The 24,430-nt window shown below is 39.4% G+C and overlaps 5 protein-coding genes across 7 annotated transcripts; 3 read left to right on the forward strand and 2 right to left on the reverse strand.

Annotated features, from left to right (window-relative positions):
• Window positions 1-5,596: 5,596 nt before the first annotated feature.
• On the forward strand, window positions 5,597-15,388 carry Msr-110 (DUF3736 domain-containing protein Msr-110). Of its 2 annotated transcripts, XM_018101262.3 has the most exons (7): window positions 5,597-5,825; window positions 6,037-6,142; window positions 7,632-7,658; window positions 9,343-9,540; window positions 13,571-13,824; window positions 13,894-15,116; window positions 15,186-15,388. In XM_018101262.3, exons 2-7 carry the CDS (start codon window positions 6,047-6,049, stop codon window positions 15,206-15,208), a joined length of 1,821 nt encoding a protein of 606 aa, XP_017956751.1. In that variant the 5' UTR covers window positions 5,597-5,825; window positions 6,037-6,046; the 3' UTR covers window positions 15,209-15,388. The 2 variants fall into 2 exon arrangements, with proteins under 2 accessions (XP_017956751.1, XP_017956753.1); XM_018101264.3 differs by lacking the exon at window positions 7,632-7,658.
• Window positions 15,188-17,507, reverse strand: bc10 (BLCAP apoptosis inducing factor bc10). The gene is made up of 2 exons (XM_018101276.3): window positions 17,357-17,507; window positions 15,188-17,191 (listed from the first exon to the last, which is right to left on the reverse strand). Exon 2 carries the CDS (start codon window positions 17,134-17,136, stop codon window positions 16,897-16,899), a length of 240 nt encoding a protein of 79 aa, XP_017956765.1. The 5' UTR covers window positions 17,137-17,191; window positions 17,357-17,507; the 3' UTR covers window positions 15,188-16,896.
• Window positions 17,508-17,600: 93 nt separating this feature from the next.
• Window positions 17,601-18,889, reverse strand: Sras (Ras converting CAAX endopeptidase Sras). Its single transcript, XM_018101271.3, has 2 exons — window positions 18,339-18,889; window positions 17,601-18,281 (listed from the first exon to the last, which is right to left on the reverse strand). The coding sequence occupies exons 1-2, from the start codon at window positions 18,718-18,720 to the stop codon at window positions 17,779-17,781; spliced, it is 885 nt and encodes a 294-aa protein (XP_017956760.1). The 5' UTR covers window positions 18,721-18,889; the 3' UTR covers window positions 17,601-17,778.
• A 60-nt stretch (window positions 18,890-18,949) lies between these two features.
• ScsbetaG (Succinyl-coenzyme A synthetase beta subunit, GDP-forming) lies at window positions 18,950-20,809 on the forward strand. Its single transcript, XM_018101270.3, has 4 exons — window positions 18,950-19,170; window positions 19,246-19,390; window positions 19,452-19,551; window positions 19,698-20,809. Exons 1-4 carry the CDS (start codon window positions 19,120-19,122, stop codon window positions 20,662-20,664), a joined length of 1,263 nt encoding a protein of 420 aa, XP_017956759.1. The 5' UTR covers window positions 18,950-19,119; the 3' UTR covers window positions 20,665-20,809.
• A 366-nt stretch (window positions 20,810-21,175) lies between these two features.
• Window positions 21,176-23,039, forward strand: sinu (claudin family member sinuous). Of its 2 annotated transcripts, none has more exons than XM_018101272.3 (2): window positions 21,176-22,070; window positions 22,131-23,039. In XM_018101272.3, the coding sequence occupies exon 1, from the start codon at window positions 21,297-21,299 to the stop codon at window positions 22,026-22,028; it is 732 nt and encodes a 243-aa protein (XP_017956761.1). In that variant the 5' UTR covers window positions 21,176-21,296; the 3' UTR covers window positions 22,029-22,070; window positions 22,131-23,039. The 2 variants fall into 2 exon arrangements, with proteins under 2 accessions (XP_017956761.1, XP_017956762.1); XM_018101273.3 differs by having other exon boundaries at window positions 22,134-23,039.
• The last annotated feature ends 1,391 nt before the right edge of the window (window positions 23,040-24,430 follow it).

A 24,430-nucleotide genomic window follows, 5' to 3' on the forward strand; every position in this document is an offset into this window, starting at 1 on the left:
AAAAAAAAACAAAAAATAAAAAAAGTAAATCTTAATTAACATACGCGAATTCACGTTCAATTTAATTAAAACTATTTCTGCTGAGATCTTAGACATTATTTTTGTTTCATTTTGAAAACGTTTAAGTCTCATTAAAGTTAATTTCGAAATCATTCAGTTAATTCCAGAGCTGCTTTGACCTTGAACTTGATCTTGAATATTGTTAAACAATTATGTAGATGAGCACAAAAACCAGAAAAGTGAGTTCACTCAGGTTAAGAGATTAAAAAGTCGCGACATTTGTTAAGCATGCGAATGTTCTACGAATTCAAGCTGAAAATAGTAGTAGAGCTAAGTTCTTGGGGTGTGATGCATAAGTAGGTATGTATGTACAAATAATAATTAAATATATTTAATGGTTAACTAACATAAAAATTGCTATCAATAATAATAGCTAAAATAAATTTGTTATGTCATTTCGTATATTTTTATTATACTGAAGTTATAGAGCTATCGACTGGGTGGAATGACAGTCATGTAGACAGCACATCAAACGCTCTCTGAGTTGCAGCTCTCCATCGTTATCTAAGTTTTTTGACTTTAGCAAGTAATGCAAGTAATGCATAATAATGCATAATGAGAGTCAAATAGAGCTGATGAAAGTATTGTTGTTTCATTTTGTTTTCATCTGGAAACGTTAATTAATTTGGCATTTCTGTGGCTTTTCGAGTTATATGCAAATCTTTTGAATTTCGGGAACGGAAAGAAACAATGCAAACGAAATGAAACTGAAACTGAAAAAGAAAAAGAAAAAAACAGAAAGTCATGCAAAGTCTGAAGCTGGCAATTAGTGGAAACTCTGATAGACATTGACTTCAAGCTCTTGGGATGCTGTAATGTCCAACTGCAGATGTTTAATGAACTGGGAAAGGGGGCGTGGCCAGGCGTTGCGGGCGTCTGCTTACATAAGCCAAGACGAAGCTGTAAAAAGAAATTTAATAACTAAATAAAACTCAAATGTGAGCTGAGAGAGCTGAAACCCAAGGCTTTGTGCGACGACTGCGTTTGTTGGCTTGTGACATTTCAAATACACACACACACAAACACACACACACACCAACAAAATTTATGTAATTATAGTGATATAAAATGAAAACATAAATAGAGGCGAGATTGCATAATGACAACGGTCAAACGCCGGTGCGGCCATTGGGTCATTGAGATATAGCCAAACAAACGAGCGTCTAGCATGATATAAAGCATTAATAAGTCGAACGTAAGACCCACAAATCGCCCCATCCCATTCGACCGACGCATCCGTTTGCATATCTTTCCCATAATTTATAAGATTATACAAAAACTTAAATTGACAAAAAAAAAAAAAAAAAAATACAAAAAAAAATGTAAAACTTTATATAAATACAGCTGCTTAAAATTGACAATAAAAAAGAGAAATAATCGTAAACAATATGTAGCGACTAATTTGAATGGTCAAAATGCTGAGAGTCATGCCAATAATGATATTGACTAATGAATCTGTAGGTTGCCTGTAATATACCATTATTTACTTATTTCATATATTTTGTGAATTATAATCAGTTTGTTTTACTTGCACATATTCATTTATCTATATACTATACGTATATTATTTTCAAATTATTTCAGAGCTTCGCTTGGCTTCTGCTGTTCGTGTTGAATTTCAGCTCAACTAACGATGAGGTTAAACGGGCAGCGAGCAGCGCGCAGCAGGCAGCAGGCAGAGGGCAACGGCAGCTGCTGAAGCAATCAAGATGAACCCTGGCCAAACACACACACACACACACACACACACACATAGATGTATATATAGACATACTATATACTCAATACTATATACTTAAATGTACTTGTGTGTGTCTGTAGTGCATAGTGCAATGATTTGCTGTTAGATGCTGCGACCACAACAATTATTTAATAGTTTAAGGGAGTGCTCGACGAGATGATACCCTAGGCAACCTTGGAATAAAAATGAGACGAAGAAACTCAGGAATATGAAAAGAGGGGAACAGAATAAAAATGTAGACAGGGAGAGCTAGAGAGAAAGGCTTAGAAACAGAGAGAATAGAGAAAAAGATTAGAGTTAAAGATGGAGACGGACTAAGGGGGGAAAGAAAGACTGAGACAGAAATAGAGAGAGATAGTGTGATAGAGGAAGATTGGGAGAAAGTGAGAGAGAAAGACAGAAAGAGAGAGAGAGAGAGAGAGTTTTTTTGCATGTATATGCACATATTTTATTTAGTATACATTTTAAATATATCCTTACTTAATTTTAATCACTAGCTAGTAGCTCCAGCTTGCCAATGGCTCAACTTCAATTTACCCTCTGAATCAATATTTCAAAAGGGTATACAAAATAAACACAACAAAAATCTGTACTGCAGCAAAAAGCGAAATGTTTATATTTTATTTATTTATTTTTATTTTTTTTTCGTAAGCAGCAACAAGTTTGAGTGGTGCAACAACAATAATAACAACAACAACAGTAGCCACAGAGACAGCTGCCAGAAAAGCGACTTGATCAACGGCCGTTGCAGTGCAGCCACAATGCGACGTCGACGTCGACGTCGACGCCAACGACAACAAATTTGAGCTGAAGCTAGTTTTACGAGATCTCAGTTTTAATTTATGTGCGCGCGTATGTGCGTCTAGGGGGAACCTTTAATTTGTTTCTTCTTTTTTTTTTTATTTATTTTTTAATGCAAAGCTTTTCATTGCGCTACATAAACCGCATGAGCATATCGCTATATACATAGTATATAAGTATGTATATGTGTATTTATAGATTGTGAATTAGTCTTGGGGTCAGGCAGGAGCACGCTTTTGCCCACGCATCTATTATAGAATCAATAGACACGTCGACACCCTAAGAGAATCAGCACAGAATAAATTAAATCTTTTCTAATTAAATTCTTGCACTCAAAAATATTGCGATGCTGATGAGCAGACTGAACTAATTCTGAATTGAGGTCTGAATCAGAAACCATTAAGCTAACATAAGTATCTGAATCACTAAAATGCTTTCAGCCCACGGTATTTAACACTACCTTTTTTTAAGATTAATTATTTTACTCAATCTTGTTGTGTAGTGTGTAGTCATTGTTAAGATGAAACACTTGAAGCACGTCATTTGTTAAGATTTGTTTATAAATTGTCCAATTCTTTTTATTTAGAAAAACTTTATTCTGTACAATTTTTAGTTAATATAAAAATCACTTTAAAGTTAAGGACTCATTTGAGTAGCAGCTGGGAATAGTGGGATAGGTCTTCCAAGAAAATCCCTTGGAGGGTGCGGCCTCATGAGGTTGGTTCCCCTCTGATCGTAATATACCATCAGAAACAGCAAAAATGTAAATACAAGAAGTGCTTTCATTTTGAGAGTCAGTGACAGAATGAGCAAATATCAGCTATTCGTATATATTCGAGCGCTATCAATTCAACGCTATGCAGAATGAAATCTGTTGAAAAAACGTATTTCTATTTTATTTAAATACAATATTTCACATCACATTTTGCTGATAAGAATTAATCCAGGACAAATTTGATATATTATTATGCACACATTAAATAATTTTTAAAATATTTGTATTTTTGCAAGTTTGCAATGCTCATATGCTTTGATGTGCAGTATTTTTATTTGGTTTCACTTGGTACATGCGTTGAGGTTTCCCTTTGAATGTCCTTTTGACTGACGGCCTCAAGCTCAAGCGTGTAGCAGGTGCTCTCTCTATTTCCTTGCCTTCAACGTGGTGGTGCAGTTGCATTGCAAGTAGCAAAAATACGAAGACGTAAAGCACTTTCATTTTGTTGATACTCGTACCTCCCGCACTATGTGAGATGCAGCAGCAGATTAAAAGGAATTCAATGCATTTACTCATATATGAATGCAATTTCTATAGGCTGCACTTCAAAGGTCTTTGCACTCTGTCTGATGCTTGACGAACTGTGATTGCGAAAATATACATAGATGCAAGTTGCCTGATAGGCCCATATGAAATAATGCTATATCAGTTATACTTGTACATTTCATTTATTTAAATGCCTATTTTACAATCGACAGTCAATAAACAAATGTATTTATACGAATACGAATACAATTCTACTATATGTATATTTATTAAAACTACATTCAGATTATTTATGCAATGTTTCATTCACTTCAATAATGATTTAAGCTTTTTTATTTTTTAATTATCACAATCTATATTTTTTTGAAAATTAATCGTAATGGGTTTTCCGGTAAAGTCCTTTTTGAGTTGAGGCCTGAATTCATCTGGACATCTGTTTCGCGCTGTTGCTGGATGTTGAGACATCAGCAATAGCAGTATGATTACCATTCGTCGAAGTCCTTTCATTCCGTCTATCCTTAAGGCTGGGTTGATCTCTCAACTCGAAATCCACCGTCTGAACACTTTGCTTAATGCTTTTCGAATGGCGTTTGCATCTTGGATTCCAATTGGAAGCAAGATTGAAGAGGAATTTCAATGGCATATTTATAAGAAATTATCAACGAATTTTGAATAATATTCGATTTGAAAAGTTCAGCGACTCTTTAAATTACTTTCATCAACAGGAATATACAAAATATATAACATGAAACAAAAACAAATTAAATTTAATTCATTATGCAAACGAAGTAGATTTTCCATGGTCTACATTTATTTTAGAAATATTTGTTTTACAAACAAGTGTTAGGCGTATATAATTAAATTGCTGGATTCCATAGTAGCAAAGTTCTGTATATATACGGCACGAATCGAAAGGCTTACGGCCAATTAGAAGAGAAGATTGCGAAACTAAAAACAGGAGCTAAGAAACCTACGAACAGCGAACTTTGTATTATCTATTAGAAAAAATATCCAATCGTAGTGCTAAGCATATAATTTATATGATAGAAGCTATTCATAGCAAAGATTGTTCGAGAAAACTTAGAATAGACCAAAACTTTCCAGCAATTAAAAACTTGATTTTCGTTTAATTCGATTTATTGCGCATTATTTATAGTCGTTTGATCTGTTAGCTAACTCGGAAATCAGGTTCTTACTGGGTACACCAATTACCTGGAGAGAAGGGTTTGGCGTTTCTTCTATGTGTTACATATCTCATGACTAAATTCTAATGCTCTTTACCCTAGGGTATACAAAATATGTTTGTAATATAATTTGTACCTTAATGGTCTGCACGAAAAAATTGCTGCGTAGCTGCTCTGGCGAGCCAATAAGCCGCACCCGAAAGCTTTTAAGCTCGCAGTCAAGCTCGACTGCCAAAACAAAAGTATATACATGCATATATCATATATACACATTATCAAGCGATTGTAAGTGCCATGTGTGTGTGTGTGTGTGCCTGTGTGTGTATTTAGTTTTACTCTTATTTTTATTTGTTTCTTGTTCGTGCTTTTTTGCTGCTGCCGCCGATCGTGTACTTGCTCAATGTGTTAGTGTGAGTGTGAGTGAATGCTTTTTATTGTATGTGTGCGCGTGTGCTTGTGTGCGTGCATGCGAGCTGCGCTTTCGTATGTATCTGTGGCCGTGCAGTCGCCGTCGACAGACGAAAAAAGTTTTAAATCTGGTAGAAAAATCTGAAATGAAACGCGTTTCTGGCCTCAGACGGCGAGTGGCAGTCGTACAACAAAGACGTACTATTTTCTCTCTCTTTATCCACCTGGCGGAGCTCTGCAAAAGTTGGCCAGACAACTTTTTGAAACCGCAACCAAAAACGTTCCAACAAATATACACGTACATAAATAAATAAACTGAACTCCTTTTACTTTTTACGTTAAAACACCCAACAATAAAATAAATCTCAACGTAAGTGGAGTACGAAAAAAATGAAGAGAATGAATCCAACAGCGAAAACTAAAATATTATTAAAGTGAAATTTTGTACAAACAATTTTGGAAAGTGCATGAAATATTTACTAAAACTGTGTGCATCAAAATAAAAAAAAAAAAAACAATCAGACTTTTGGAGGAGAGTGAAAGAAAAGCAAATCAATTATATGTATGTATTTATTTTATAGTGCATAATAGATGACCGATAAGGATAACGTATCCATGGCTACCGTGCAAATGAAGCCCGACTATGCGGCTAGCGAGGTGTACAGCACCGCCAGCGAACCGCCACCGGTGAGTAAATATACTAAATCTATACATAAAATGGATAGAAATTATGATGATTAGCCGTATATATTTGTTGGTTGATTGCGATTGTCATTGTTGAATGGCTAGCATAATTACAATTTCCATATGTCATTTGAGTCTGGCAATTATTTGCGCTAACTTAGTCCGAGCTGTGTAGAAGCGGGTCAGCGGCTGCAGCGATCCAAGCGTTACTTGGCCACAGCCCAACGCAGCTGCTGTCGTACAATAAATAAATAAAAAAAATGCCAGGGTCATTCGATTGGCCGGCACATCCGTTGCGGGCGAACGGCGCGTATGCGCAATATGTCGTTGTCTGCATCTTTAGCAATGTGAACATTGGCTCTGACTGCCGGACTGCACGTGATCATTTTCCCTAACTACGTCGCCTTTGCAGCTGCATGCATAAGCAATTTGGCTGCAGATAATAATTTTTAATGCAATTTTTCGCAATTATTATGACCCGGTACTTGGGCAAAGGCATGAAACGTGCACAGCTTTGACAATTGCGCGCGACGTTGACATTTTAAGACGAATGGAAAACAATAAAGAAAAAAACAAAGTAAATCCAACTGAAATAAATAAATCAAAAACAAAAGCTCAGCTCAGTTGAGCTCAGCCTGCAGTCTGCAAATGGGCACAGCGCAATTCTCAGCAAAGTGTGAATAGATTTGTACCCATTCGCGGCGGGCAAATAGAAAACCAGTTGGAAACCAAATTTGAGATCTAATACAATAGTCACGACTGTAAATACAAAACCTCATAATGATAAACGCAAACAAATCGAATGCGACATGACAACATCAGGCAGCTAAAACGGAGAAAAAACTGGCGCAATTAGATTGCAGCCAAGCAAGAACTGGGCGCTATGTGGGCTGCAACTGATTTGAAATTTGCATAAAAAATGCATTTTGCACATTTGCATTTCGTACATCCGCATCAGCCATAAATTGTGCAGCAGCCGCAGTGAAAGCTGATCGAGGTAAATTGAATTGAAGTGAACTGAACTAAAGATTAAAGCAAGACTTAGCCGGCTCTAGCTTGAAGATACTCAACAAATCTGTGCTACAGATCTGTAGCACTACTTTTTGTTGCTACTGTCATCAGTTGATCTTCAGAGTCATCTGCCTTGTGTCAGTCAGCCTTCAAATGTTGTAGTTAGACCTGCAGCTTTCACTGTGGCCTTAGGTTTAAGCATCATTTGAAACCTTCATGCAACCAACTCATTAACCTTTTGTTTTTCTCTCATTTTATGTGTATGTGTCTGTGTGTTTGTGTGTGTGTGTGTGCGCCTTTGTCCACCATTCACAAAATGAATTGTTTGCCTCTCACACACTTCAAATAAAAAATAATAATAAAATAAAAAACTCCGATTGGCAATCAACAACAAAATATGAAAATCAAATATTTTATATAACTTCTACCAACACCTCGCACTACATACAACAACAACAACAACAAAATATGTAAACCACAGCTGGGATTTTTTAACTTTAATCATCAGGTTTGTCGCTCAAGTCTTTTGTCTTTTAACTGCACCCAACAGCCAGCTACACAAATAATGAGCAGCAACAACAAAACTTATCAACAGTAACGAGCAGCAGCCGTTGTTTTTTTCTCTGTTTCATTATATTATATATGTGCTTGTTGTTGTTGTAGCTGTGCCTAACATTCACCAAATAGCACTTCACTTCACTTCACTTCACTTTAATACTTATACATCGGCGATGTCTTCGACTGCGACTCACTTTCGCAACAACAATAGCAACGAACAAAAACAAAAACACAAAAAATGGGCACAATACACACGCAGTAACATACTATGCCACAATCTAAAGGTGTAAAATTGCACATTTCGCTGCACATCACACACACACACACACACACACAGAGGTGCCTCACCTGACTGACTGCACCCACGCCAAACTTTAAAAAAGGCGTCAAGTCTCTTCTTCTTTTCTTTTCTATTTTGTTTTTGTTTTTGCTTTTTCGAGCTCTGCTTGCTGTTGGCCTTTTTATTTCCTCAACACAATTTTTGCGGTTTTTTCTGTTTGTCTCTTTTTTTTTTTTTTTGTGAAGTATTTCCTGTTATGCAAGTTTTATATATGTATATACATTTAATACATGCATATATGTTTATAGCCTTTTGTTTCGATTTATCGTGTACAACATATGCTAGGCTAGATAGCAGCTGGACGACGCTTGAATTGAATTCCTATTTAAGCTTGTCCAGCTGTTTGTCCATTAACACAATCCATCTGGGCCTGCATCTTCAGCTGTTTGCCCGTATAGCTAACTGCCTGACAGAAGGTTATATAGATTGTGGGCAGCGATATAATATAAGGGCAGCTGAGAGACTATTTCGTAAATATGAATATATTTTACTCTGCTGCTATAAGGTTATGTTAAATTTATTTTAATGTCTGATCGTATCATACAGCTGTTTGTCCATAAAAATATATTCCAATCTTGACTATTCATGAGTTCTGGTAAAATCTCTGCCAAAGCAGCTGAAAGCTCTATTGAGTTTCTATACATGTCTGTCCATCTACCGAGCTGCTCGTCTATAAAGCTAAATTCCACTGATTTTAGGCATGTCCGTCTGCTTCTATACATATGCTTGTATGTCTGTCTGTTCCATGCGCCATGCCAAATCAATATTGTCTTATACTTGATCAATAGCTTACATCATAGGACCTACACAAATATCGCCATAGAAAGCTAGTTTTAGCAAAAGCTTGTCAATTTTTGCACGTACAAGAATTGAGTAAATATTTGTCAAGCATTTTGCATATTCAAAGATATCTAAGCTAATTCCAATACAAGTTCACAAAATCTATTTTTGCTGACTCGACAAGCATTTACTATTGTCTGTTTTTCTTTTGCTATAGCTGTATTAGTTTTACCTTAACATTCAACTAATTTAGCCTCAGTTTTGTATCTGTTCTCTGTTTCTTTGGGCACCTTGCACTCTGCATTTCGAAACGTGAGCCAGAAACAGTAGCAAAAACTGTGCAAGGTCAACGCTTTTACTCGATCTTGAGGTCAACGCCAACAGAGCACGTAACACTTTTACTTTTTAATTGTAGCTGGCTAATAATCGTAGTCTGGAATCGAAAAAACTCTATACTACTACAACATATTATTTATAATGAAAAACTAATCTTGATTGTTGCTTTTGCTTGCAGGCGTACAAGCGTCAAGCGAATTCGGTGAAAATAGCCAAGATCACGGCTTTTACCATAGTCGTATCGTCGTTCATACTGGGCTCATTCATTTTGGCCTCGTCGTATCTGCAGGCCAAGGCCTCCTGTGATCAGGTGCAGGCGCTGGACTCGGTGCTGGAGAAGGAGCTAATGCTGGAAACGCTGCAGCAGGTGGGCAAGGTAAGTGACTGTTGAACGCCTCAATGCGCAGCTAAACAAGATTTGACGAGAGACTGAGAGAGAGCGGGAGAGGCACAGAATGGGAGAGCAACATTTCGTATCAGTCGGTGTCAGCTTTTGCGAGTCGCTTATCGCATATACATACATATATAGACATGTACACATGTCTAAAATTTATATGATTACCTAATGTTCATAATATTTTGATGGCTGTTATTGCTTTTTGCATCGTTCGTTGCGCACGCCAAAGCACATTTCCAACTTCCAACCGCAACAGTCAAATTATAAAGGCAAATTAATGATAATTACCGGAAAATGTCCGCATATAAATACACATGTATAGGCTTATGCATATGACTGATAGATGCGTGTCGGCTAATTGCTCCCAGCAGGTACATTGCCTTCGCATTACTATTGATTGCACGCACTATTAGCTGCCAAATGGGTAAACAATATTTTCGCAGGCACTGTTGTGGCTAGCATCAAAACAGCTGCAACGAGGGGATTTTTCAGACTTAATCAATGGAAAAACCCAATGAGCGTTTAGCGCTTATTGATAGCAAAAGTGATTGGAAACTGTTTGTGCTTTTATAGCAATCTAAATTGCATTAGTTCAACAATAAAAAAATAAATAAAACATACTGCACTGAATCAGTCTTTAGCAGTTGAGTAAGAAACTCAATAAAAGAGGAAGAGTTAGTAGGAAAAGTTTCTGATTATGCAGGCTGTTTATACAGCTTTATAACTAATCTGTAAATACACAGTCATGTATGTATGTATGTATATCTTGAGAGTTAAAGTCTGTTTTTTATAATGCACTCTACCAGCTGCTTATGAGAAATCATCGAATAATCTAGAGAATATCTTGAGAAAGCCATAAATCAAATATCTACAAGGTGCTGACACAGTGAGCCCTCGATATGGCGAACTGCAAACCTTTGCTGTCAACGCAAGATCGAATTAATGACATCCGCAACGTTACAAGTTACAAACATATGCATATATACACATACACATATGTATATGTATGTATACAGTTGATAGCGCAATGTTTTACCACATTGCATGCATAAGCAAGGCAATTGAATGCACATTCACATTCATGCATTCATATTCATATTCATATCCATTTAAGATTGTATAAGTGCAAATTGAATTAGCGTGTTGCGTGCTTCCTTGAGAAATTTCACTTCATGTAATCAAAGTAGCCCATTAAAGCCCAAATAGCCGTACCATAACAATACCATATGCTATAAGCCAAGTATTGTATATATGTATATATACAGTCAACTACTTGGCTTGGATGACTGTGCAGCCTTTGTGTATATGCCACATAATTCAAATTTAATGGCTGCAGATACATATATATGATATATGACTCTAGCATTTGCATATCATCATCAATATTCAATTAACGTGCAATGAAAGCGCCCATAACAAACCATAAAACTAATTAAATGCATAGATAAATATGCAGCGGCAATTAAATTTAATTTGATGGAAAACAATCAAAACCGAAATTAATAATACTAATAAAAATAAAAATAGCAGCGTCATTTTAATGCTGCCAATTGGGAGCAGGTTATTCAACCCAAAAGACAACATAAAACTGAAACGAAATAGAAACTCTCTATATATAGCAGCTTTTTGTGTGGGGAGCTTATGTAAAGCCGTTGGTGCAATGTACAAAATTCAATCAAGCGAAATTCCCATAATTTGACGCTTAAGTGGACAGAGCTGAGCTGCAAAGCTGGGAGCAGCTTGCGACATAATCATCATCAGTGGCTAACAATTGCGAATCAAATGGCAGCCAGAGCCAAAGTGAAAGCAGCAGCAGCAGCAGCCACAGAAGCAGCAGAGGCAGCAGCATGTTGCAATGTGTCGGTGCATGGCACAAAAGCAGCTTTGAAGCTGCACACACACACACACACACACATGGACACACTCAGTGAGCTGCTCAAGCGCGGCGGGGCGGGCGTGGGCGCGGCAAATGCCAGAGATCATCAGCTGCAGCAGCAGCAGCGGCAGAGGCAGCAGCAGAGCAGCAGCCATAATGTATTTGCTGTCACTTTTTGCCGGCTGGCGCCGCTTGGCACCGTCACACAAATAGACAGACAGGCAGGCAGTAAGAAAACTTGTAAGTCGTCAACACACACACACACGCATACACACACACACTCTCGCATAGATCAAAAGAGACGCAGTGGAAGACGCGTTGACTGTTTGCCATTTAAGGCAAGTTGCGCGCTTAAGTCTTTCGTTTTGGGCACGCAAACAAAGCCAGAAACTTATGGCTCCAACTGATGATTATGTAATGCCAATACACACACACACACACACACACACACACAGTCATAGATGATTTATAATTGCTGTGGCTGTGTTGTGCAAATTTGCAAACACTTTGCCAGTTGCCTGCTGAACATTTTAATTATGTTACGATTTGCCAAAGGAAATTCTACGCAACTAGAATATCAATTTAATGGGTAAAAACACTTGCGTCAATGCTATAAATAGCACAGACAGACAGACAGACAGACAGTCGGGCTGAAAAGTAATTGCACACAGACGTTCAATTTGTAATCGTTTAATTGTCATCTTAATGTCTGCGACAGCGACGTGTCTAGCTTTTAATGCTCGCCAATGTTCTATTCGGTTCTGATCTGGTGGTGTAACAGATTGCGATTCGTCTCGCCTGGCCTTGAAACTCGGCTGAGAGGCAAAATGAATAAACAAAGGCATAGCATAGCAAAACAAAACGAAAACACAATTAGCAGAAGCAAAAAAACAAAATTGAGCCGTAAACCGGAGTTGGGAGTTTAGCAATTGACTAAGTGGTGTCAGGCACTGAAACTGGAACAGAGACAGATGCAGAGGCAGAGGCAGAGGCAGAGACTCACGACTCGCTGACTTCGTTTCGGAGCCAGTCAAACGGGTTGAGGCTCAGTTTTAGTTTCAGTTACTCATATTTCTGCTTTTCTGCTTTTCTGAGTGAAATTTCGTTGTTTGATTTCGGGCGAAACGCAATGAGTCAGCTCGAGATGAGTTGTACAAATGCTTATGCTTCTAAGAAACACTTGAGCGACCGATGCAGCATCTGCAGCATCATTAAAGCAAACATTGAGTGCGCCTCATTAGGCACTAATGAAGCTGCTGGCCTTTGACAATGCTCAACGAATTCCCATCTTGAGCTAATTAGATTTTATGCATTTTAGCATTGTTAGCTTCGTTTGAAATCTGTTTTGCATTGACAATTGCAGCTGTCCAATTAGCTAATAACTCTTCCCTTAACTCATATTCCAATGTCAGGCCTGAAAGCCATCAGCTACCGGATATATTTATATAGCTGTGATTGCCGCTGGCGACGGCTTAGCCAGGTACTCAAAACCTGTACACCCACACAGACTCAGCCCCAGCCCCAACCACAGTCGCGGCCCCAGTCTCAGCTCCCTCTGCCACTTGGCCCACTATCAATCATCATCATCAGCAGCAGCAGCAGCCGCAGCGAGCGCTGCCTCGCATTGAATTAATGAGCTTTTTGTTGTTTTGCTCAACAAATTATTTAAATTTTGCTTTTGTGTGTGAGTTTTTTTTAGACATACACGCACATACACACCTGGTGGCTCTGTATGCTTATGTAATATGTATTTGTTTATTTGTTTGTTCGCTGTGTGTTTTTTTTTTTTTTTTTCAAATTTGATGGCATTTTACTTTTGGTTTCAGTCACAGTTGCGTCTGACGTATTTTAGTATCTAGGTTGGGGTCACATCTTCTGACGACAACGTCGCATTGTTAGTGGCACATAACAATTGCAGCCACTGTGGCAGTATATGTAAATTACCAGTACGTGCTTGATGGCCCAAGCCATTTTAAGTGGTTTCTAACAAAAAGCCAAAAGCCAGAAAAAAATATATTTAAGCATTAAATGAGCAACAAAATGCGACAAATACATTTCCTAGTCGAAAAACAACTGAAAGCCTTGAAATTTTTGGAATTCTCAAAAAGCTAACATTCTCTTTTGTCTTGACAGGAACTACCCAGAGCTGAAGCTTTGCTGGGCAAATCCGAGGCTGGTGAGGATTTGCAGAATCTCGATCACGATGAGCCCACTGTCGAAAAGAAGACTGAGTCAAAGAACGAAGGCATTGAGCGCAATCTCAATCAGAACGACAACACCTACTCGGAGAGCGATGAGCCCGAGGAGATGCAAAAGTTCCCAGGCAAGATGCCGCTCGAGCTGGACTTGAGCGATCTGGCCGCTGCCATTCTGCGCAACAACAAGAAGTAAGCGAATATAGCAGAGCCAAATGCTTGCTAGGTTGGCTAATATATGATGATATTCCTACTATATAGATCCCGCATGAACTGTGTCGTGGAGCGCAAGCATGCCGAGGAGATTGTTGACTCACCCTCGAAGACCGTGGCGCTGCCTTTTGGCGTCAATCTGACCACCGATCCAAAGAAGGCGCGCATCACCGGCGAACGTATTTCCATTTACTGCGACGGCGGCGACGATAAGGAGGAGAAGGAGGCCAAGCGCCAGCGTGAGGAGGAGGAGGACTCTGAGGAGGAGGTCGAGCCCATGCGTCCCATGTTCATACCATTCCAGCGTGTGCCCATTCCCTTTGGCCGCATTCCCGACCAGATGCCACTCACCCACATGCCACAGCGCATGATGCCACCAGCGATGCAGCAGCAGCTGCCCCAGCAGGGCTCGTTCATCATCCGCCAGCTGCCGCCTCCGTTCCAGCACCTGCCCATGCGCCCGCCCATGCCGCCACAGGTGATGCAAGCCCCACGCATGGAGGAGCAGCCACAGCAGCCCCAGATCCAGACCGTGCGCATTCATATGCACCAGCTGCCTTTCCGCCAACTGGATTTGGGCAACGATGTGACCCGCGAGCAGGAGGATCAGCGCGAGATGCCACAGCGTGTGATGCCACAGCGCGAGATGCCACAGCGTGAGCTGCTGCAGCGCGAGATGCCCCAGCGTGAGATGCCACAGATTCAGATCCAGCACATGCCTCTGGGCATGGCACTGCAGCGTGTGGGCATCACCGCCGACGATCTGCGCAACATTCAGCGCATGGCCGAGGATCGTTTCACCGACGAGCTGCGTCGCCTGACCGCTGAGGATGCTGCCGGTTCCAATGAGAACAACAACGCCAACTCTAACGAGGAGGAGGAGGAGCACTCTGAGTCTTCCATGGCACCTGGCGAGCAGTCCACTCCAGTCGCTGCACCAGCTCAAGCCCAGCCCCAGCCCCAGTCAAGCCAGCAACAGTCCGAGGAGCAGCAGCAACAGCCGCAGCAGCAGCAACAGCAGCGTGACCAGGAGTCCAGAGAGCAGCAGGAGGACCAAATGCCCCATATGCAAATCCAGCGCTTGATTCTGCAGCCTCTGCCTGAGCAGCCACGCGACACCATGACTCCACCCATGCTCGATCAGCCACCACAGGTGCCGTTCGGTCGCATGGTCTTCGGACGCAGCCTGGCTCAGCCCGTGCGCATTCCCGTGCCCATGATGCAGCCAGCCGAGGGTGGTGCCGCCTCCGAGGTGTCTCAGCGACCACACTGTAAGACTCACAGACTTATCTAAAGTAGGCCCCACATCTAACTCTCTCTCTCTCTCTCTTTCCTTGCAGTCGTTCAGCCTCGTTCCGTTTAAGTAACAACAACAACACGCCTGTGATTGCTGCTCTGTGAATCGAATCCTCGTTGTGGTCGTCGTCGTCGTTATCGTTTTCTCTATATCAAACCGTGTAACTGTGTCGTCATCCTTTGCTCGATTCCAAAACAATAATAACAACAAACATCTGTAGCAGCCCCCAAAACGCCAAAAAAACAACTGAAGATGTCAATCGAAGGAAATTTTACGTTTTGGTTTAAAAAGAAAATCTCTGTATCTCCTTTTCCTCTATAACTGTCTATCTATAATTTTATATAATCTTTTTAAATATATATGTATATCCTATGTATTTGTATATTTTCTTAAAATTATTGTATGTATAAATATTCCAATCGGTCCTCTCGAATTTTGTGAACAATATTTTTGGAATCAATTTCTAACGTTTTGAATTGTTTTCTTTTCGTCCCCCTTGTTTTTTCACAAATAAATCCGATTCAAATTTGTATATAAATTCTAGTATTTTATTTTTAATACTTTTTTAGTAGTTTTTAGTAAGTAAAACAAACAAACGAAAATTTACCAACAATCAATCAAATTGTACATTTTTATATACATACATTTTGAAGTGAATAAAATTGTGGATAATTGGAAATCAAAAGTGAAGAATGTATTATTGTTAATTAGAGTGGAAAACTAGTGAGATATTCGCAAAATACTTTAGTGAGTGCAGAGCAGATTAGAAAAGGTTATTCAAAACACTTAAAATACACACACAAATCTTAATTTATTGAGCTGCTTAATATCGATCTTCTAACTATCAATAATCACTAGCTGCAAAGCTTGCACTTAAGATAAAAACGATTCATTAGCTATAGCGTCAATAAATTGTTTTATTTGTTAATATACTTTTTTCATTATTAAATATTCTTCCGTTTCGTTACGTAATTTTTTTTTATTATATTAATTTCGTTTCGAAACAAATTTGATAAATTTGTCGTTGCTTAAAGTAAATTTACAAAGTGCAAGTCGTAAAAAAAATCCAACAATTCTTTTTACCTTTTGATTATTTTTATACAATATATCAATCAATGATTAGTGTCAGTGTATGTATGTATATTTATATATACAATATGTGGGAAACAACCGATTAAGACGTTCATTGGCGCAACAAAGGACGCACAGTATTATTATTAGGTTTACTATTGTTTACAATTGGTTTTTTAAATATATATAAATATGACTAATCGTAAGTTTGCATTGACGGGTATAACTTTGCTCTCGCATAATCAGAAAAATTTACAATACATTTTGTAGAGCTTGCTTAAAAGAACTTCGCTTCTACTAATTCTAAAGAAAAAATTATAAAACATTGAATACAAATTTAGGATTGCAGGATCAAGGGGAGGGGTGGTACAAAAATTTAGCTAAATTAAAATACATTTTGAAGAGGCCGCTAATATCGAATGCGTTGGGATGGAATAGTTATTGTTATTGGCTTTCCTTGTAGGGCGGGCAGATAAATAGAGTTTCTTATCTGTTGACAAACATTCATGTACGTTCTCCTCTTCTCTTTTTGTAGACTCACTCACTTTTATCACTGATTGTTTGTTTATGCAAATTGTATGTATTGTAAAGCTGCAGCAAACGCGAAACGAATTTAATTAATTAGCACTCCTCCATTCCGCCTCGATTTCGTTGACTATTCGCTCTGAATTTGGGCACGGCATCTAGCCATTCTCACAATGATGACCCTCGCAGCTGCCCCAGAAGATGCAGTTGCCTACGCCGCTGTAGCAGATGAGTGAGACGGCAGTGAGAAATACTAGGCTACAGATTGTACATGGCTTGCGTTCCAGAAAAAAACCTATCAAATAGAGTACTATGAACATGACGTGCGTCTCCATCAGCGCTGGATTTGTCGGCTTTGGTATAAGTAAGACGGGTAATAAACACTGCAGGCAATACATTTTCAGGCCGCTATGTTGACGTGTCGTTTATATCTCAGTCGTTTTGTTGTTGTTGCTGAAACATTAAAAAGTCTGACTATAATTGAGATTATACATAGTGAGTCCTGGGGCCGTGCGAGACGTCAGCACTATTTATTTGTGTTGCTATTGTTGTTTGGGTCACAGTTCTGAGTGTGTCTGGCATCGGTCACACAATTGCATACGTGCATATGGCACTTACCTTACTCAAATCCGGCTGTTGTCTGGGTTGCTCGTTGCTAATTTCAGCGTCAGATTATTGTGCGTATATTTGTTATCACACATTGCTCATGCTTCTTAATTTCTCAAATCATTTTATACATATGTACTTCGTTATCGTTATCGCATTTGGCAGCTGCAGACCTATCGTGAGTCTTCAGACTAATATCGATAGTCGTGACGAGCAGTAATGCTCCACACGATTACCGCGGAATGATGATTTGTACTTATTCTAAAAATAGCTACTGTTTATTTATTTAACGGAAGACTTATTAATACATTGTACAGTCGATTTTTCTATGATATGACTATATAACTAATATACATAAACCTTTATGTACGTATGGGACAATGAACTCTAGAATATGGCAACAATACAATGCTTAGAATGCTCCTTTTTGTTCTTTAGACATTCCAATAAAGCTTATTGCTGTACAGCGACGGTTCAGTAGCGATGGGCAGTAGGAAAATCCAACCAACAAGTCCTACTACGTACAAAACTATTGCAAGAAGGCGTCGCCACAGATTCTGCTGCCAAAGATCCTGCACGTCAGGCAATCCCATATGGTTGCACAGAGCGTGAGCCAACAGAGGTGCTACAAAATGTCCCGTGCGAGCAAACAAATATGCCGAATAGAAGCCAAAGAGTGTTGTATAGGTGAACTGGAACAAGCCGATTAGCAACGCGGAGCTAAACTCCATGCCCATGCTCAATCTCTCAGCAATGTGATGCAGGTGAGCAACACCAAAGAATAGCGGTGTTATAAATACTGCAGTAATTGGCGGGTAACTTTGTAGAATAAGTGGCATCATGCAGGCGCGAAAGACGAATTCCTCACTCAAGGGAGCCATTACCAAGTTACGTATCCAGATAATGTTACTGCAAGAGCCGCGCCAGTAGTCTATATCTAAAAGCGATAAGCAAGACATGAATTTATTGATTGTGTCATGATAATCAAACTCACTGAAGTAGGAACTGAACGATTCGTTCTGCATGTTCACAAATATAGGTCCCAGAAATAGAAGAGCTGTAAGCAAGTAGGGAATCAGTACCGCCTGCCATAATCCTTCCAACCGAAAGCCAATTAATTTCAGGAATGGCTCACGCTCCAGCAATTGTGGTGATGAGAAATAATACACGAATAGCGGCGCGATTACCATGACACATGATACGCTGGCAAACCGTCGCTTTATTGTCGTCGGATGATCACGATTGTGTTTGGTGCTCCATACGTAGAGACTGCCCACATAGATGATAGCCAAAACAATGCAGGAGCTAACTGATATGAGGGGTGGAATATTTAGCAGCGTCTCCTGGGGTGGCAGTCTTGTTATTGGAGGAGCCATTTCACTTAAATTTAGTATTTATTTAGTTAAACGATACTAGTTATTGAATAAACATTGTCCAAAAAAGAAATTTAAAATATATTTAAAAAACAGCTGCTTATAAAATTCTGGCAGAGCCCTATCTTTAAATGGTGGCTAATGTTAATTTCTTACTGAGCAATGTTAATTAACATAGACAAATCCATGGGCTATCGACGTTTCTCTTTTTTACGTACGTTGCTCACTTTGCGTTTACGTCTTCTGTTGATTTCAGTGCTGCTCTGTTAAACGACAGCGGCGGCGGCAGCGTTTGGTTGTGTGTTATTTAAACAAACCGAATGATTTGAGTCAATAAAAGTAGCTACGCCATAATCACAATTAAGTTTCCATATTGAGCTCAGTTCATTTCGAGAGTGCAATATGTCGCTATTAATTAAAGCCGCTGCCACCACACGTCAGCTCATTCATAAGGTTTCTTTAACATCATATGTTAACTTAAATTGACCTTTGACTCAAACTCCATTTCCGTTGTTTATTTATATCCAGGCACCAGCGTTGCAACAGCAGGTGCGACACCTGAATCTTTTGGAGTTCCAGTCCAAGGACTTGCTGCAGAAGTATGGCGTAGCCATACAACAGTTCAAGGTATTGGATAACTCCAGTACCGATACGCAAGTGCTCAATTCATTTGGTAATCAAGCGTAGACAAACCGGTTGACATAAGCCCTAATTGTTGTTAATTATCATCTAAGATTGTCCCGAATATGTGGTCAAGGCACAGATATTGGCTGGCGGGCGCGGCAAGGGTACCTTCGACAATGGCTTCAAGGGAGGCGTTCACATAACCTCAAAGTAAGTGGCCATCGTTCCATCTGTCGTCTGCCGTCGGCCGTTTGCTGTCTCTCTGCATTGATAACGCCGTCGTAGATAAGAGAAAGAGAGACGAACGACTGCCGAATAATAAACACAATTAATTGCCTAGTACTTTCGCTTTGCAGCAAGAACGATGTGCTCACGCTCAGCAAAAAGATGATAGGCAATCGGCTGATTACCAAACAGACGCCCAAAACGGGAATTCTCGTCAACAAGGTGATGGTGGCGCGCAGCGTAAATATAACACGAGAGACTTATGTCTGTATTCTCCTCGATCGCGAACATAATGGACCCGTGCTGATTGCTTCGCCAGCTGGCGGCATGGACATTGAGGCTGTGGCAGAAGAAACTCCTGAGAAATTGTTGACTGTTCCACTGGATATTGACAAGCCGATACCGGAAGATAAGCTAATCGAAGTGGCCAAGTTCCTGGAGTTCAAAGGCGATGCCATTAAGCGTTGTGCTGATGAAATTCAAAAGCTGTATACTCTGTTTAAGTCTGTGGATGCTGTGCAAATCGAAATCAATCCCTTGGCCGAGACTGACACGGGTGAAGTCATTTCCGTGGATGCCAAATTGAATTTCGATGACAATGCACAGTTCCGTCAGAAGGAGATCTTTGCCATGGACGTTACTGAAGAGGAGTCCGATCCCCGTGAGGTGGAGGCTTCCAAGTATAATCTCAACTATGTGGCCATGGATGGCAACATTGGCTGCTTGGTAAATGGCGCTGGTCTCGCCATGGCCACCATGGACATCATTAAGCTGAATGGCGGTGAGCCGGCCAACTTCTTGGATGTTGGTGGTGGTGTCAAGGAGGAACAGGTGGCCAAAGCTTTTGAGATCCTCACTTCGGATCCAAAAGTGAAGGGCATTCTGGTGAATGTGTTCGGTGGCATTGTCAACTGTGCCACCATTGCCAATGGCATTGTGGCTGCTTCTAAGAAATTGAAGTTGAATGTGCCGTTGGTGGTGCGCTTGGAAGGCACCAATGTAAATCAGGCTCGCGAAATTTTGAAGAACTCTGGCTTGCCCATACAGACGGCCAGTGATTTGGACGATGCTGCGCACAAGGCAGTCGCCTCCCTCTAAACTGAACAAATTTCCTGATTGTTAAAGACGCACACATTGGTTTAGCATTTAAACGTACAATATATAGATAATATATGCATGGATGAGCCTTTTATTAATTGTAAGACTTTTACACAATATATACATCAATATATTATGACAACAATGAACAATTTATTTGAACTAGTCATCGAAAAGAAGTTGAAGTCGTTTTTCAAATAGGTTTTTGCCGCCAAAGTGAACTCAGCACAAGCCGCTGTTAAATAGTGGATTGATTGCATAACAGTCCTGTACTATCGATACCAAGCTTAGTCACGAAACTGTTATTAGGAACTAGTGCGCTGTAAAGTTTAAGATTGTAAACAATTCACCATATGATTTATTAAAATGGTTGTATCTAACTGAAATATCTTGCTATTAAAATTATATTTCAATGCTGACATTATTTTTTATTATCTTGAGTTAAAAATAAAATATTTAAGTCAAGCCAACAAAATGTGGAATCAGTAAACTAGTTCCGTTACTCAGTCCAACGAGCCGTTCAATGGAACGAGCTCTACGCGATTCAATACAACTCTACAGTCCACACCCTAAGCTTAAGAAACAAACATTCGAAATCTGTGAAAAAACATTGCCAATATTGTACACAAAGCATGCAAAAAGCGCCACATTTTGCACGCGAGGATTCCCAGGAGCATTTACCCAGTCCGCACAACACCGTCAATATGAAGCGCCGTACCCTAGCAGGCACATGTGGCGTTGGCGTCTTCATCTTTGCATTCGCCTTCATAGCCATAGCGTTTGCAACGCCCAGTTGGCTTGTAAGTGATTACCGCATTACGGGTGCCAAGTTGGACAAGCTGGGCCTCTGGGTGCATTGTTTCCGTTCGCTACCCGATGTGAACGATGACAGTCAGCGCCGATTCTTCGTCGGCTGCCGTTGGGTCTATGACCCATTTACTAAAGGCTATGATGAGATACGTGGATTCCTGCTGCCTGCCTTCATGATAACCACACAGTTCTTTTATACGCTTACGTTCATTGGCATGCTGGTCAGTGCCATTGGTGTGCTGGTATTTTTCCTCTGCGCTGGGCCAGATCAAAAATACTTCATTACATTAATACGTTCCGTTGGATATGTGCTCTTGGGTGCGGGAGTCTGTGCGGCCATTGCAGTGATTGTGTTTGCTATATTTGGCAACCGCAATGGATGGATGCCGGAGCATGCGAACAACTGGTTTGGCTGGTCCTTTGTGATGGCATGCGTGGGCACGGTGCTGACACTAGTGGCTGCCACGTTATTCCTCACCGAGGCGCATGTGCAGCAACGCAAGCGTCTGCAGTTCAAGGAGTCGCAGACCCGCTTTGAGCTTGTGCGTGGCTAATGCACTCGGCATTAGAAGCTTCATACAGTGACAATAAAATCGGTAAGTAGATGTGGTATGCACCTTGAGCCAAGATAATAATCTTCAATCTTTTGCTTACAGCAGCACACAACAGCAACAACACTAAAACATTCCGTCCCCACGACATTTCAACAAAGAATTCTCACCATATAATTAAATGTAGTTTTATGCAGCCGCTAGTTGAATGTTTATGCAATTGTCAGAGTTACATTTCCGCACCAGCCATGCCGCATACAATCCAAAGAGACTTTCAGTTGGTACTTATGAATCATCCAAACTACAAACTACTGTCATTCGCATGTTCTACAGCTGGGTGACAGCAACTGCAACGCTTCATCTCAATTTTATCAATAACGACAGCAGTAACAGCATAGCAATAGCGGATCATCAATGAAGCTCAAATGAATCATTATCGCGTGTACATCAGATATTTGCATACGAAATTGCGCTCAATTAACGCACAATTCCACCCCCGGTCTATTGTTTTTCTGACGTCGCATGAGCCTAAAACACTAACAATTGAAACACTCGTGCCTTAATTAGACAGCTTTGCTATAGCTTATAGTGCCTTTATAACAATTATGACAATGTTAGTTTCTCATATCAATGCGACGATCACCAATTGGATTGCATAAACATCTACTAATCTAGTGCCTTAGTTAAGAATTCGATGTCCAAAAAAGTATAAACGAGAATCGTAGTTAAGCGATTCGAAACGTTAACGTCCAATATATTTAATATTTAAGACATTCCCTTTGCTATTGAATACCTTACAAAACGTTTACCTGTTATTTATGGTAGCTCTCTGTTAGTGCATGTCCAACCTATCATACGAATTGTGTACCATATGCAAAGTATTGAAAAGTGTTTTTTATCATATATACAAACATATTAACTTACAATATACACATATGTGTGTAACATTTTTGTACAAACGACTTTTTTAGCTAAAGTGACGAATAATAAACATTTTTATTGTATACAAACGAAGTGCATAGACTATTTTTCTATATAAGTATAGTATTATGTGAGTTCAAGGCACCTGACAACCAATAACAATAGACCCGAAAATATCAACGTGGGAAGTTTTCCCATAAGCGTGCAGTTGTGTTGGACAAGCGAAATGAAATAGTAAAAGGTAAGCTTTGAGCTTTTGTGCAACATTTCATAATGTGCAACAGCGATTCAAATTTCTGGATGGAGTCAACACATATTTAGGTTGTGTGACATAATTACGACTGGGTGTTGGGCATCTGAATTACAGTTAAGATATGTTGTTATACTTTTACTTGACATTAAATATTTGCATTTGTATTTAAAAGGTATTTAAATGCTTACCTCCAAAATTCTTCATTATTCCTTAGTGCTAAAATATTTTTGCTTTTGGAGTTATTTTAAGGTGCCTTAAAATGCGAAATCAAAATTTAATTAAAATTTCAAATCTATTTGGGCATAATTAGTTAGGCACGTCGGACTAAATGTAACCATAGAATTATGAAACCCACGCCAACAGTTGCCAAACTTGGCAAATAGTTTATTTAATTCGTGAGGACGTGTCGAAAATGCTTTAAGGCTATTGAAGCGTGAAAGATCAGCCACGTAATCCGCATTGATGAATGGATTATTGATGAGTTGCTCAAAATTAAAAAATTTAAATCAAAAGTAAAAATCGGCACAGATCTAATTAGCACTTGTCGAACCGGATACTTGGCCAACTGACTCATCGCTTGGTAGCCTATAAAGAAAACAACTCTAGCCTTGATGAGCCACACAAAAATGTGCTAAGCTCAAATATATTTACGAATTTATAATAGCAATCCAAATATGAATCTGAAACGTACTTCAAATGACCTCACAAACACTTAAAGATTTGCGAATGCCGTTAGCGGTTAGTACAGGCACATAAATCCGATTACAAATTCCAAAAAATAAAGAATATTAATAAAAAATAACGGAACAAATCAGAATCACTGTGAGAATATAATAACCTATCGTATATATATTTAATTGCCGACTTGTCAACGGACGGGTTCAGTAAACCGCATAACGCAATTTGTGTCCACAGCCGACAGTTGCGAGAACAAATTCTAAATTGACCATAGAAGCTGAAGTTATTACGTTTTGATTTACGACAAGATATAATTAAAAAATTTTCATCATTCGCAGTTGGATTAACTAGAGTTAAGATGTTAAGCGGAAGATTTCGAGTGTTTGAAATGCTAAAAATAAGAATGAGAAACAGAAAATAACATACAAGTATTTATTCAAATGCAAATAAATATATATACAAAATTTATTAAAAAAAAAAATAGAATCAAAATAACGAGAGAAAACAACAACGCCAACACAAAGTAAATTCTTTATTAATTTGGGCATTTTCA

Source organism: Drosophila navojoa, chromosome 4, assembly GCF_054131105.1.
Source record: "Drosophila navojoa isolate 15081-1374.11 chromosome 4, UAZ_NAV_1.0, whole genome shotgun sequence".
NCBI lineage: Eukaryota > Metazoa > Arthropoda > Insecta > Diptera > Drosophilidae > Drosophila > Drosophila navojoa.